Source organism: Carcharhinus amblyrhynchos, chromosome 17 (assembly GCF_965287045.1).
Source record: "Carcharhinus amblyrhynchos chromosome 17, sCarAmb.v2.hapA, whole genome shotgun sequence".
Taxonomy (NCBI): domain Eukaryota; kingdom Metazoa; phylum Chordata; class Chondrichthyes; order Carcharhiniformes; family Carcharhinidae; genus Carcharhinus; species Carcharhinus amblyrhynchos.
Window position 1 is genome coordinate 55,818,218 of NC_137340.1, and position 12,356 is coordinate 55,830,573.

The 12,356-nt window shown below is 47.3% G+C and overlaps 1 protein-coding gene across 1 annotated transcript in view; it reads right to left on the bottom strand.

The window, feature by feature from the left end:
* LOC145354267 (inactive pancreatic lipase-related protein 1-like) overlaps positions 1 to 11,715 on the bottom strand; it is a 30,350-nt gene extending 18,635 nt beyond the window's left edge. The window contains exons 1-8 of the mRNA XM_080205356.1: positions 11,705 to 11,715; positions 10,509 to 10,589; positions 9,221 to 9,273; positions 6,843 to 6,997; positions 6,158 to 6,283; positions 3,268 to 3,402; positions 2,532 to 2,640; positions 1,843 to 1,962 (exon numbers count right to left, since the gene is read on the bottom strand). Of these exons, the coding sequence (XP_080061482.1) occupies positions 1,843 to 1,962; positions 2,532 to 2,640; positions 3,268 to 3,402; positions 6,158 to 6,283; positions 6,843 to 6,997; positions 9,221 to 9,273; positions 10,509 to 10,589; positions 11,705 to 11,715 (790 nt within the window). The remainder of the gene's footprint in view (positions 1 to 1,842; positions 1,963 to 2,531; positions 2,641 to 3,267; positions 3,403 to 6,157; positions 6,284 to 6,842; positions 6,998 to 9,220; positions 9,274 to 10,508; positions 10,590 to 11,704) is intronic.
* Positions 11,716 to 12,356: the final 641 nt, after the last annotated feature.

The window sequence follows — 12,356 nt, forward strand, 5'->3', positions numbered from 1 at the left end:
ATGTTGGTGTTGCTCTGTATCACACACCGTCTTCACCATACAAAATGCAACAGTTTTCCCGGCAGACTTCTGATTGGCTGACGATTTGGATGGCTTTGTCCAAAGTCAGATCTTCTTTCGATTGGAGTAGATCCTAAGGAATTTCATCAGACATTCCCACCACGACCGAGTCCCCATGTGCTCCAGTTTTAGAGTCACTGTAATCACATCTCTTTAACCTGTGCTTAACCCTCTCTCCACTCACATTGATTGTACCTTTACAACTTGATTACCTGTGAAGACTTGCATTCCAATCATTATTTTGTAAATTGAGTGTGTGTCTGTATATGCCCTGTTTGTGAACAGAACTCCCACTCACCTGATGAAGGGGCAGTGCTCCGAAAGCTTGTGGCTTTCGCTACCAAATAAACCTGTTGGACTTTAACCTGGTGTTGTGAGACTTCTTACTGTGATTCAAGAAGGCAGCTCATCACCTCCTTCTCAGGGGCAATTAGGGATGGGCAATAAATTCTGACCTGCCAGCAACGCCCATGTCCCACGAATGAATAAATAAAAAACTCTGTGTTTGTGAGCTTTCTGTCCAGCCTGGTCAGGGTCCAGTTCTCCTTCTCTCGGTCTCTCGTCTACCTTCCATTCATTGTTCACCGTCCTCATCCACCCTGCCTCTTTGCCTGCTATTGTGAGCCCTCACCCTCTCCACTCCCCCGCCTTGCACAGCCCTCACTCCACATTGCCCCTTTCTCTCTGGATATTTTTTATAGGGTGTGAAGTTTGTAAGTGTTGGTATTCAGAGGGATTTAGCTGCGCTCAGACAAGGAACGCAGGAAGTTGGCACACAGCTGTAACAAGGAATTGAATGGCAAATGGCATGTCGGTCTTTACTGCGAGGCAGTTGGAGCACAAGAATAAAGATCTTATTCCAGTTATAGAGAGTTTTGTTGAGACCACAGCTGGAATACTGTGTACAGTTTTGGTCTCCACATTTGGGAGTTTATATTTTTGCACTGGGGGTGGTATTGCAATGATTCAGTAGGTTGGTGCCTGGGGTGAGGGGCTTGCCGTACGATGTGGGACTGAGTACATTAAGTCTATATTCTCCGGAATTTGGAAAATCAGAGGTGATCTCATTGAAAGCAACAAAATCCGAAGGAGCTGATAGGCTCGATGCTCAGAGTTAGTTTCTCCCCGTGGGGAATCTAAAACACAGGGGCACAATCTCCGAGTAGGGGGCAATAAATTAGGGCTGAGGTGGGGAGAATGTTTGGAATTGTTGCTGCTCTGTCGATGAATACATACAAGGCTGAGATAGACTGAGTTTTAGTTTCTCGGGGATTTAAGGGATGTGGGAGGGGACGGGGAAATGGAATTAAACCTCGAGATCAGACATAATCATATTAGATGGTGTAGCAGGTTTGATGGGCTGAGTGGCCTATTCCTGCTCCTATGCCTTGTGTCTTTATACAAGCTCAATCTACAGGTCTCTCAGTCACCACCAACCACCAATTCTACTCTCTCTCTCTCTCTCTGGATCTGATGGCCTCACTTTATTCTACCCTTTGCCCTATTCCCCTGTTTCTCTGTTTTACTCTTTGACCCTTGCATTCACTTACTCTTTCTAGCTCACTCTCTCCAACTTTCTGTCTCCCTGTCTTTTATTCTCAAGACTCTTTTTTCATCTCCTGTTGCCGGGAGCTCTAATTCCCCAGACCCAGACTTTCTCCAGTCTCTTCAGGACATCTCAGAGTGATTCCTTCCCTGAGCCAGTGGTTCCACAAAAGCCTATCCTGTCTCTGATTTCAGCCCAGAGTTGATATTCCGTATCTCCCAGGTTTTGGGACTTACCAATACTGGGGAATTTGCTTGAGCCATCCGTGTGAATCACATCAACAAACAATGCATCAGTAGCATCCAGCCGGACTTCGGGTGGAGTATTCTGGAAATACGGCTCCACGGGATCAAGCCCTATGGAATAATTCTGGGATCCATGAATTGTTTTTCAAGATCATTAGAACATTTAAAGTTATCAACAAATACCAGGTGACTAACTCAGTTTCACCTCATTCACTCCCACCCAGTAGAATTCCATCCCCATTCACTCACACGCTCCCCTCCGAGTCACTCACCATCCTGGCCTGGAAATATATCGGCCGTTCCTTCACTGTCACTGGGGTCAAAGTCCTGGAATTCCCTCCCTAACAGCACTGTGGGTGTGCCTACACCACACTGACTGCAGCGATTCAGAAAGGCAGCTCACCACCAACTTCTGAAGGGCAATAAGGGGTGGGCAGTAAATGCTGGCCCAGCCAGTGACACCCACACCTCGTGAGTACATAAATAAACTAATTTACAGTGAATGATATCAAAATAAATAAACCCAATCCAATTCACTCCCATCATATCAAATGTAAATGGACCAATGTCTTTGTCTTTGATTCCCACTATATGGGATTCCATTGGTCTAACTCCTTCTCTTTGGCTGCCGCTGAATGCTAGATTGTGCTAGTTTAGAACACGATGATGGAATGGATTACCAGTAATACGAGCGATGCCTGGGCTCCGTCTTCCAGCTTCGCCTGCAGTGTGAGCACCCAAACTGTGTCCCACCAAGTACACATCAGACAAGGTGTAATTGTAGTGACTCTGAGGCAGAGAAAGCAGCAGGAAGGTTAATCCACAGATAGTCAAAGAGAATTCGCGAGTTTTAAGGGGAGGGTTCCTATTCCTATGTGTGAACTCTCCTTCTGTTTCCCCACCCAGCGCATGACAATATTGTGGAAGAAGGAATTGGATTCAGGGAGCAGATGACTCATTGCGTCTGACCACTTGTCCCTTCACCTCCTCATCCAACCACTTACCATCTAATTCCAGGTTATAACCGAAGGAGCTCTCATCTAAAATCCATGAGCTTTATTCGCTCTGTTCAATGGGTTTTCAATTTAATCGATTCAACAAGGGTTAGTATCCAGTAAGATAATCAGCTGGTTTGCTAAGGTTCTCATTGTGATCCAGAGGGTGATTACTTTTATCCTACATTCTATAGGGATCATTCCCCAGCTCTATCAAGCAGTTGGCCCTGTTGTCCCAGATCATTGCTTCTGTAACATTGATTACTCCTGTCCTATAGGATGGCTACTGTCTGTTCTATAAGGTGATAATCCCTGAGTCTATGGGATTGTTATTCCTGCTCTGTCTGATTAGTTAACTTGCACCATTCTATAGGGCGTCTGCTCCTATTCTGTAGGGTTAAGGTTGCAGTTTAGTACTCACCCTCAAGGTATCTAGAAAGGATGAAATTTCTGCTCCCACCACACGGATGTTCTGAGCAGCCTGGCTGAACGAACATTGGGAACCCTTTCTCCAATCAACACAGATACAGTTCACATCATCCACTCGCAGAATCGCCTCAAAGAGACAAAACAAAGACCAAAGTTAATTTGGTGACTCAGATCTCCCAGATCACACCTTAAGCAGATCCCCAGATCACACCATGACCAGATCCCCAGATCACATCTTACACAGATCCCCCCAGATCACATCTCACACAGATCCTCAGATCACATCTTAAACAGATCTACCAAATCATACCATAACCAGATCTACCCAATCACTCTTTAAACAGATCCCTCAGATCATACCTTACACAGATCCCCAGATCACTCCTCACACAGATCCCCAGATCACTCCTCACACAGATCCCAAGATCACTCCTCACACAGATCCCAAGATCACTCCTCGCACAGATCCCCAGATCACACCATAAATAGATCCCAAGATCACTCTTCACACAGATACCCATTGATTCCAGTTTCACTGGGGCTCCTTGATGCCACACTTGGTCGAATGCTGCCTTGATGTCCAGGACTGTCACTCTCTCCTCACCCCTGGATTCAGCTCTTTTGTCCATGTTTGAACTGAGGTCATAATGAGGTCCAGAAGGCAGTTAAAAGGTGCCGCACAAAAGGTTCATACACAAGGTCAGTTCACATGGGATTAGGGGCATTTTAGTATCTTGGATAGAGGATTAGCTAAACAACTGAAAGCAGACTCAGTGTAAATGGATACTTTTCTGTTTGGCAAGATGTAACTAGTGACACAGGATTCAGTACTCGGACCCCAACTGTTTACAATTTACATTAATGACTTGGACACAAGGGATAGAAGGCTCTGTAGCCAAATTTGCAAATGAACCGAAGTAGATAGGATCGTAAGCTGTGATAATGAATAAGAAAGTTAGAAATAGATCTGATAGGTTAGCCCAGTGGGCCAAAATGCGGCAGATGCAATTTAGCATGAGTAAGGGTGAAGTTTTCCATTTTGGTTGGAGGAATAAAAAGGCAACTTTCATCTAGATGGAGAGAAACTTCAAAATACTTTGGTACAGAGGGATCCGGATGTCCTCATGTATGAGGTCCTGCAGAGATGTCGTGGAGCTGAGATGACTGACCCCCCCCACAACCACAACCTTCTTTCTTTGTGCCAGGTCTGACTCCAACCAGCAGAGAGTTTGCCCCCTGATCCCACTTTATGCAGATATGAGAATAAGAACTAAGGAGCAGGACTGGGTAATTCAGCCCTTAAACCAGCTTTACCGTTCAATATCATGACTGATCTCATTTTCACCTCATCTCCACTTTCCTGCCAGCTCCCCATAACCCTTCAGCCCGTCACTAATTAAAAACCTATCAATCTCTTCCTCAAATTTCCTTGTGTTGCAGTGTCCACTGCACTCGGGTGGAGAACGCCACAGATTCATATCCCTTTACGTGAAACAATTCCTCCTCATTTCTGTTGTAAATCTATCAGCCCTTAGCCCAAAACTTTGGCCTCTCGTTCTAGAATGTCCAACAAGGAGAAATATCTGCTCTATGTTTATCCTGTCACTTTCTTTTAACACTTTATAAACCTCAATTAGATATGCTTTCTTCTAAACTCCAGCAAGTTATGGCCAAACTGCTCCGTCTCTCTTCATAAAACACATCCTTCATCCCTGGAATCAATATAGTGAACCTTCTTGGGATTGGCTGTAATGCATCGACCTCCTTCGCAAGGACTCAGGTTTATTACCCTCATCTGAATTTGAATTTCAAGCATGCTATGATCACTCTTCTCTAGAGGGTACTTTACTGCAAAACCATCTCATCACATAATATAAATCCAAAACAACCTTCTCCCTGGTTGGTTCCACAATATATTTCTCCAATTTTGAATACACTTTATGAACTCCCCCTCGGGGCTACCCTTACCAATTTGATTAATCCGGCCTACTTGCATATTAAAATCACCCATAATTACTGCTGTATATTTCTTAAAAGCTCCTAATATTTCCTGGTTTCTGCTGCATCAGATCACCCCTCGCACAGATCCCAGATCACCCCTCGCACAGATCCCCGATCACCCCTCGCACAGATCCCAGGTCACCCCTCGCACAGATCCCACATCACCCCTCACACAGATCCCAGATCACCCCTCGCACAGATCCCAGATCACCCCTCGCACAGATCCCCGATCACCCCTCGCACAGATCCCAGATCACCCCTCGCACAGATCCCAGATCACCCCTCGCACAGATCCCAGATCACCCCTCGCACAGATCCCCGATCACCCCTCGCACAGATCCCAGATCACCCCTCGCACAGATCCCAGATCACCCCTCACACAGATCCCAGATCACCCCTCGCACAGACCCCAGATCACCCCTCACACAGATCCCAGATCACCCCTCGCACAGATCCCAGATCACCCCTCACACAGATCCCAGATCACCCCTCGCACAGACCCCAGATCACCCCTCGCACAGATCCCAGATCACCCCTCGCACAGATCCCAGATCACCCCTCACACAGATCCCACATCACCCCTCGCACAGATCCCCGATCACCCCTCGCACAGATCCCAGATCACCCCTCGCACAGATCCCAGGTCACCCCTCGCACAGATCCCACATCACCCCTCACACAGATCCCACATCACCCCTCGCACAGATCCCAGATCACCCCTCACACAGATCCCACATCACCCCTCACACAGATCCCCGATCACCCCTCACACAGATCCCCGATCACCCCTCGCACAGATCCCAGATCACCCCTCGCACAGATCCCAGATCACCCCTCGCACAGATCCCAGATCACCCCTCACACAGATCCCCCAATCACACCTTGCACAGATTGACAACCCAGCTAACATCACCATTTTCCAGGAACCCATGGATGATAAAGACAGATTTGTGTTGAGTGTTGAAGTTTGAAACGTTCACCGTCTCAGGAGCCATTCCACTAATTTCCTGAAAAAAAGACAAGAAACTCCTTCAGAATCAGATTCGAAATGATTCCCCAACAGAAACACCTGAACCCGAGTGAAACATTCACAAGCAAACAGTTTACAGCCAGCTGATTTCTCTGGTCAGCAGAACAGAGGTGACACCCTCATCCAACAACACTGCCCATGTCAGAGGGTCAGTGCTGAGGGAGTGCCGCACTGTCAGACGGTCAGTACTGAGGGAGTGCAGCACTGTCAGAGGGTCAGTACTGAGGGAGTGCGGCACTGTCAGAGGGTCAGTATTGAGGGAGTGCCGCACTGTCAGAGGGTCAGTACTGAGGGAGTGCGGCACTGTCAGAGGGTCAGTGCTGAGGGAGCGCCGCACTGTCAGAGGGTCAGTACTGAGGGAGTGCCGCACTGTCAGAGGGTCAGTGCTGAGGGAGTGCCGCACTGTCAGAGGGTCAGTGCTGAGGGAGTATTAAGTCACATGACAGATGTGCATTCCACTGTCCAGTTGCTGCTAATTATTTCTCTGGGGCTGGTGACTGCCTTTCTGAGCTAACTCTGGGTGAAGGTGACTCTACCTGGTAATTGTCTCCGTTCTGCCGGGTGTACAGGAGGAAGCGAGTGTTGATCTTTTCCGGGCTCCAGGGCAGATTGCTTGAAGGCCTTTCCTTTGTCCCTGTCCATGGATATCCCCCTGGGAAGCAGCCGAGTCTGTCAAAGCAAATTCCCTCCGCTTCAGCAAAACAGGAATTTGACAGAAGATGGAAAATTCTGGATCAGTGAGAATGTCAACACAATACACAGGCTGAAATGTAGCTCTCACAACTGCCAAATAAAACCCCTGCAAGATGAGTTGGTGCATGCTGGAGGGGTGGGGAGGGGGGGAGCTATGTGGCAATGGGTGTAGTATAGCTACAGTCAGTGTCACAGCGGATAGCATCACTGTCGGTGTACAGTACCACGTTACACAGCTGCCATTGCTGGCTGGTTTACTATTACAGGTCGTGTTAATATATCAGACTGTTATACCAGGACAATGTGTGCTTTAAAATAGTCAAATATCCCAAAACTCTTCACGAGAGTGTTACGGAACAACACTTTGACACCAGGCCACAAGGAGATAGATTTCTCCGAAGACTAAGGAAATTTGGCATGTCAGCTCCGACTCTCTCCAGCTTTTACAGATGCACCATAGAAAGCAGTCTTTCTGATTGTATCACAGCTTGGTCTGGGCTCCTGCTCTGCCCAAGACCGCAAGGAACTACAAAAGGTTGTGAATGTAGCCCAATCCATCACACAAACCAGCCTCCCATCCACTGACTCTGTCTACACTTCCCGCTGCCTCAGTAAGGCAGCCAGTATAATCTAGGACCCCACACACCCCGGACATTCTCTCTTCCACCTTCTTCCTTTGGAAAAAGATACAAAAGTCTGAGGTCGCGTACCAACCAACTCAAGAACGGTTTCTTCCCTACTGCCGTCAGACCTGCCTCGCATTAAGTTGATCTTTCTCCACACCCTAACTATGAATGTAACACTTTAATCCGCACTCTCTCTTTTCCTTCTCTATGAACGGTATGTTTTGTCTGTATAGCATGCAAGAAACAATACTTTTCATTGTATGTTAATACATGTGACAACAATAAATCAAATCAAATCAAAAAATCAAAGAACTCTGGATGAAGTGGCCCATCAGAAACTCTCAATCTGAGTTATCCTATACCACCCAGTGTGCTGTCACACTTTTACAAAGGTGCTAGGCATTTTTGCTAACGACATTCGAAGAAAGTGTTTGATGGGGACAGTGTAGAGGGAGCTTTACTCTGTATCTAACCCCGTGCTGTACCTGTCCTGGGAGTGTTTGACGGGGACAGTGTAGAGGGAGCTTTACTCTGTATCTAACCCCGTGCTTTACCTGTCCTGGGAGCGTTTGATGGGGACAGTGTAGAGGGAGCTTTACTCTGTATCTAACCCTGTGCTGTACCTGTCCTGGGAGTGTTTGATGGGGACAGTGTAAAGGGAGCTTTACTCTGTATCTAACCCTGTGCTGTACCTGTCCTGGGAATGTTTGATGGGGGGACAGTGTAGAGGGAGCTTTACTCTGTATCTAACCCCATGCTGTACCTGTCCTGGGAGTGTTTGATGGGGACAGTGTAGAGGGAGCTTTACTCTGTATCTAACCCCATGCTGTACCTGTCCTGGGAGTGTTTGATGGGGACAGTGTAGAGGGAGCTTTACTCTGTATCTAACCCCGTGCTGTACCTGTCCTGGGAGTGTTTGATGGGGACAGTGTAGAGGGAGCTTTACTCTGTATCTAACCCCGTGCTATACCTGTCCTGGGAGTGTTTGATGGGGACAGTGTAGAGGGAGCTTTACTCTGTATCTAACCCCGTGCTGTACCTGTCCTGGGAGTGTTCGATGGGGACAGTGTAGAGGGAGCTTTACTCTGTATCTAACCCTGTGCTGTACCTGTCCTGGGAGTGTTTGATGGGGACAGTGTAGAGGGAGCTTTACTCTGTATCTAACCCCGTGCTGTACCTGTCCTGGGAGTGTTTGATGGGGACAGTGTAGAGGGAGCTTTACTCTGTATCTAACCCCGTGCTGTACCTGTCCTGGTAATTTTAAATTGAAACTATTTGTTCTTGGAGTGTGGATGATTGTGTGAAATCTGTCCTGAGGCAGCGAGTTTGGAGTCATTGAGAATTCGAATGGTTGGGTATTCCTTGCTGGGGGATACTTGTTAATTTAGATAATGATTGGCAATTTTCACTATCACTTTCCTGACTTCACTTCCCCAACTTGTCTCACTGGGATTTGATGTTTCCACCTCAGAATGAGCTACTCGGTAACAGAAGCATCACAATCCTGTGGCCAGTCTTTGGCTGAGAGTCTCGCAGCCTCTGATAAGCTGCACTTTGAGCATTGCCATCAGACAGACACTATCCTGATCACTCACCATCGACTGGGCTGAGTAGCGTCACCACGAGGAGCCAGAGACTCACCATCTGAAAGCAGAATGTGAGAGCGAGGATCATCACAACACCAATCAGAGACAAGCTCTCATCCCTGGAATATTCCTCATTTACAAACAGATCAGTTTTGAACTTTGCAATGTTAATGTGCAGACAGTAACTGATTTATTACACTCACTGTAACAGCTTCAAATCTGTGACAAGCTCCCTCTCTGCTCATTAACTCACACCCCTGGAGTCGCTCTGACTATCACCACGCTGCCTCCTGCTGCGAGAATCCTGTCTCCCTCAATCCCGTCACCCTCAATCCCGTCTCCCTCAATCCCGTCTCCCTCAATCCCGTCTCCCTCAATCCCGTCTCCCTCAATCCTATCTCCCTCAATCCCGTCTCCCTCAATCCCGTCTCCCTCAATCCTATCTCCCTCAATCCCGTCACCCTCAATCCCGTCTCCCTCAATCCCGTCTCCCTCAATCCCGTCACCCTCAATCCCGTCACCCTCAATCCTGTCACCCTCAATCCTATCTCCCTCAATCCTGTCTCCCCGAATTTCTGGCTGTCTTGGAATCCAGGTTTACAGAGTATCACCATCATGTCAAAACTGTTTAATGTGTTACCTCCCTCAGTCCTCACCACCCCCATCCTCACCTCCCTCGGTCTTCACACCCCTCAGTCCTCACCTCCCTCAATCCTCACCTCCCTCGGTCCTCACCTCCCTCGGTCCTCACCTCCCCTCACTCCTCACCTCCCTCAATCCTCACCTCCCTCGGTCCTCACCTCCCTCAATCCTCACCTCCCTCAATCCTCACCTCCCCTCACTCCTCACCTCCCTCAATCCTCACCTCCCTCAATCCTCACCTCCCTCGGTCCTCACCTCCCTCAGTTCTCGCCTCCCTCGGTCCTCACACCCCTCAATCCTCACTTCCCTCAGTCCTCAACTCACGCAATCCTCACCTCCCTCAATCCTCCCCTCCCTCGGTCCTGACCTCCCTTTTGCAGTATTTTTCACGTTGTCACCTCAGAAACATCTTTGGAAATTATTTTTGTTGCAAATAGAATCCAAGAAACCTCACACTGTTCACTCTGCTCTTTATTTCTGTTTGTTTTGTCGTCTCTCATGCTCTTTCCAAGTTATAGAATCATAGAATAATGCAGCTTAGGGGATCGTTTGGCCCATCATGTCCATTCTACCCCTTCAGTCCCATTTCCTGCTCCTCCCTCATAACCCCACAAATGGTTTCTTTTCCTTTGAAGTTTTGATCTAATTCTATGGTGAATCTGCTTCCACCGTCCGTTCAGACAGTGCGTTCCAAATCACTCTCGCTCTCTCATTTTCCCTTGCTCCCTCTCTGGTTCTTTAGTTATTGACCAGAAATCTGCTACCCTGCTTCCTGGCCCTCCATCTACTGCTATTCCTGCTTCCTGGCCCTCCATCTACTGCTATTCCTGCTTCCCGGCCCTCCGTCTGCTGCTATTCCTGCTTCCTTACCCTCCGTCTGCTGCTATTCTATCAACCTCACACTTTTTGCCTATTCCAAACTACTGACTGTCGAAAGACACATATTACAGGTAATAGCTGGAATGTTAAATGCAGCCACTTACCATCTCCTAGACACTGACACAGATGTGCTCAGTGTGTTCACTGCTGATCTCTCCCTGTGGATATATATACACTCCCCTTGATTTCCCAATCCTTACAAACATCACCTTAAAGTGTGGGAACTGTACAGCTGAACTCTGCAGAATGCCAAACACATAATTCTGACCCTTCACTCTCATTCCCACAAGGTCAGGGGTCTAGTCTAATCAATGCCCCAATTTTAACCCCTGGCCCCGTCACCCAGAAAGAGCTGGGTGAACAGAGGTCACCAGGGGGGGTGATGCTTTAAATAACAGCAACGTGGCACTCATCCAATCTACCTAACTGCCTGAAAACCTGGTGCCAGCAGCGAGGCAAAGGCAGGGCAGTGGCACAAAGGGCTGGAATCAGAGCTTTGGGATGGCACCGTGTCTGGTTGGAGGATTGCAGCAAGGCTGAGGAAGAACTTAAATCAGAAAATAAGAACTTGAAGTATGAACAAGGAGCAGGGGCGGCTACTCTGTCCTCGGAGCTGCTTCACCAGAGAGTCAGAGAGGTCAACAGCTAAAGGCCCTTTGGCCCATTGCCTACATCCCAAAAACAAGCAAAATAAGTTTCTGATGCAGTGGTGCCAGTGGTCGGAAAGTGGGTTTGAGTTAATGGTTAATGGGGAAATTTGATGTCATAATGTGTGAATGAGTTAATTAATAATTCCAGTTAATTATATTGATTAATATTTTCCAGCTATCAATAATGAACACATTTTTCTTTCCTACATGATGTGTTTTTGTTTAGTTATCCTGTAAAGCACCACCGGTAACCTTGGGAGATAACGAAAATGAAAAAAAACAGACTTTCTATAATTTACTTTCTATTTTCTCCAACACAAACCTCAGTGACATCTTAGCTGATTAATTATTCTTCTACAGTGGGAAAAATATCAGTAGTGCAGATGAGGCAAACAGGAATGTGCAGATCTAGGAGGTTACACATTGTGATTCCTGTAAAACTGCAATTCCTGAAGAAACTACAAAATCAAACGAGGGAGGGAGGGAGGGAAGAAATAAAGAATCTGACAGAAGACACCAGCTCTGCTCTAACATATTATAAACTGCACCAAATCCAGGGTGACAGTGAACGGCGTCAGAAGATGCTCACAGTCTCCAGGGAAGTTAATCTAATCGGGAGAAGAGCAACAATGCTAACAGCTTAATGAAGCACAAGTCCAACATTGCATTAGCACGATTGGGATAAGGGTTACAGTGGACCGTGACCTGGAATCAGTGTTAAACAGTGTGAACTCTGTCCCTGTGTGATATTTTGGGCTCTCCAAACACATACTCAGACTCAACTAATAAGAACATAAGAACATATCCACTTTCCCGCCCTCTCCCCATAACCCTTAATCCCCTCTCTTATCAAAAACCCATCAACCCGCTTCTTAAAAATATTTAGCGAGGCAGCCTCCACCACTTCAACGGGCAGAGAATTCCAGAGATTCACCACCCTTTGAGTGAAGAAGTTCCTCCTCAACTCCATGGCA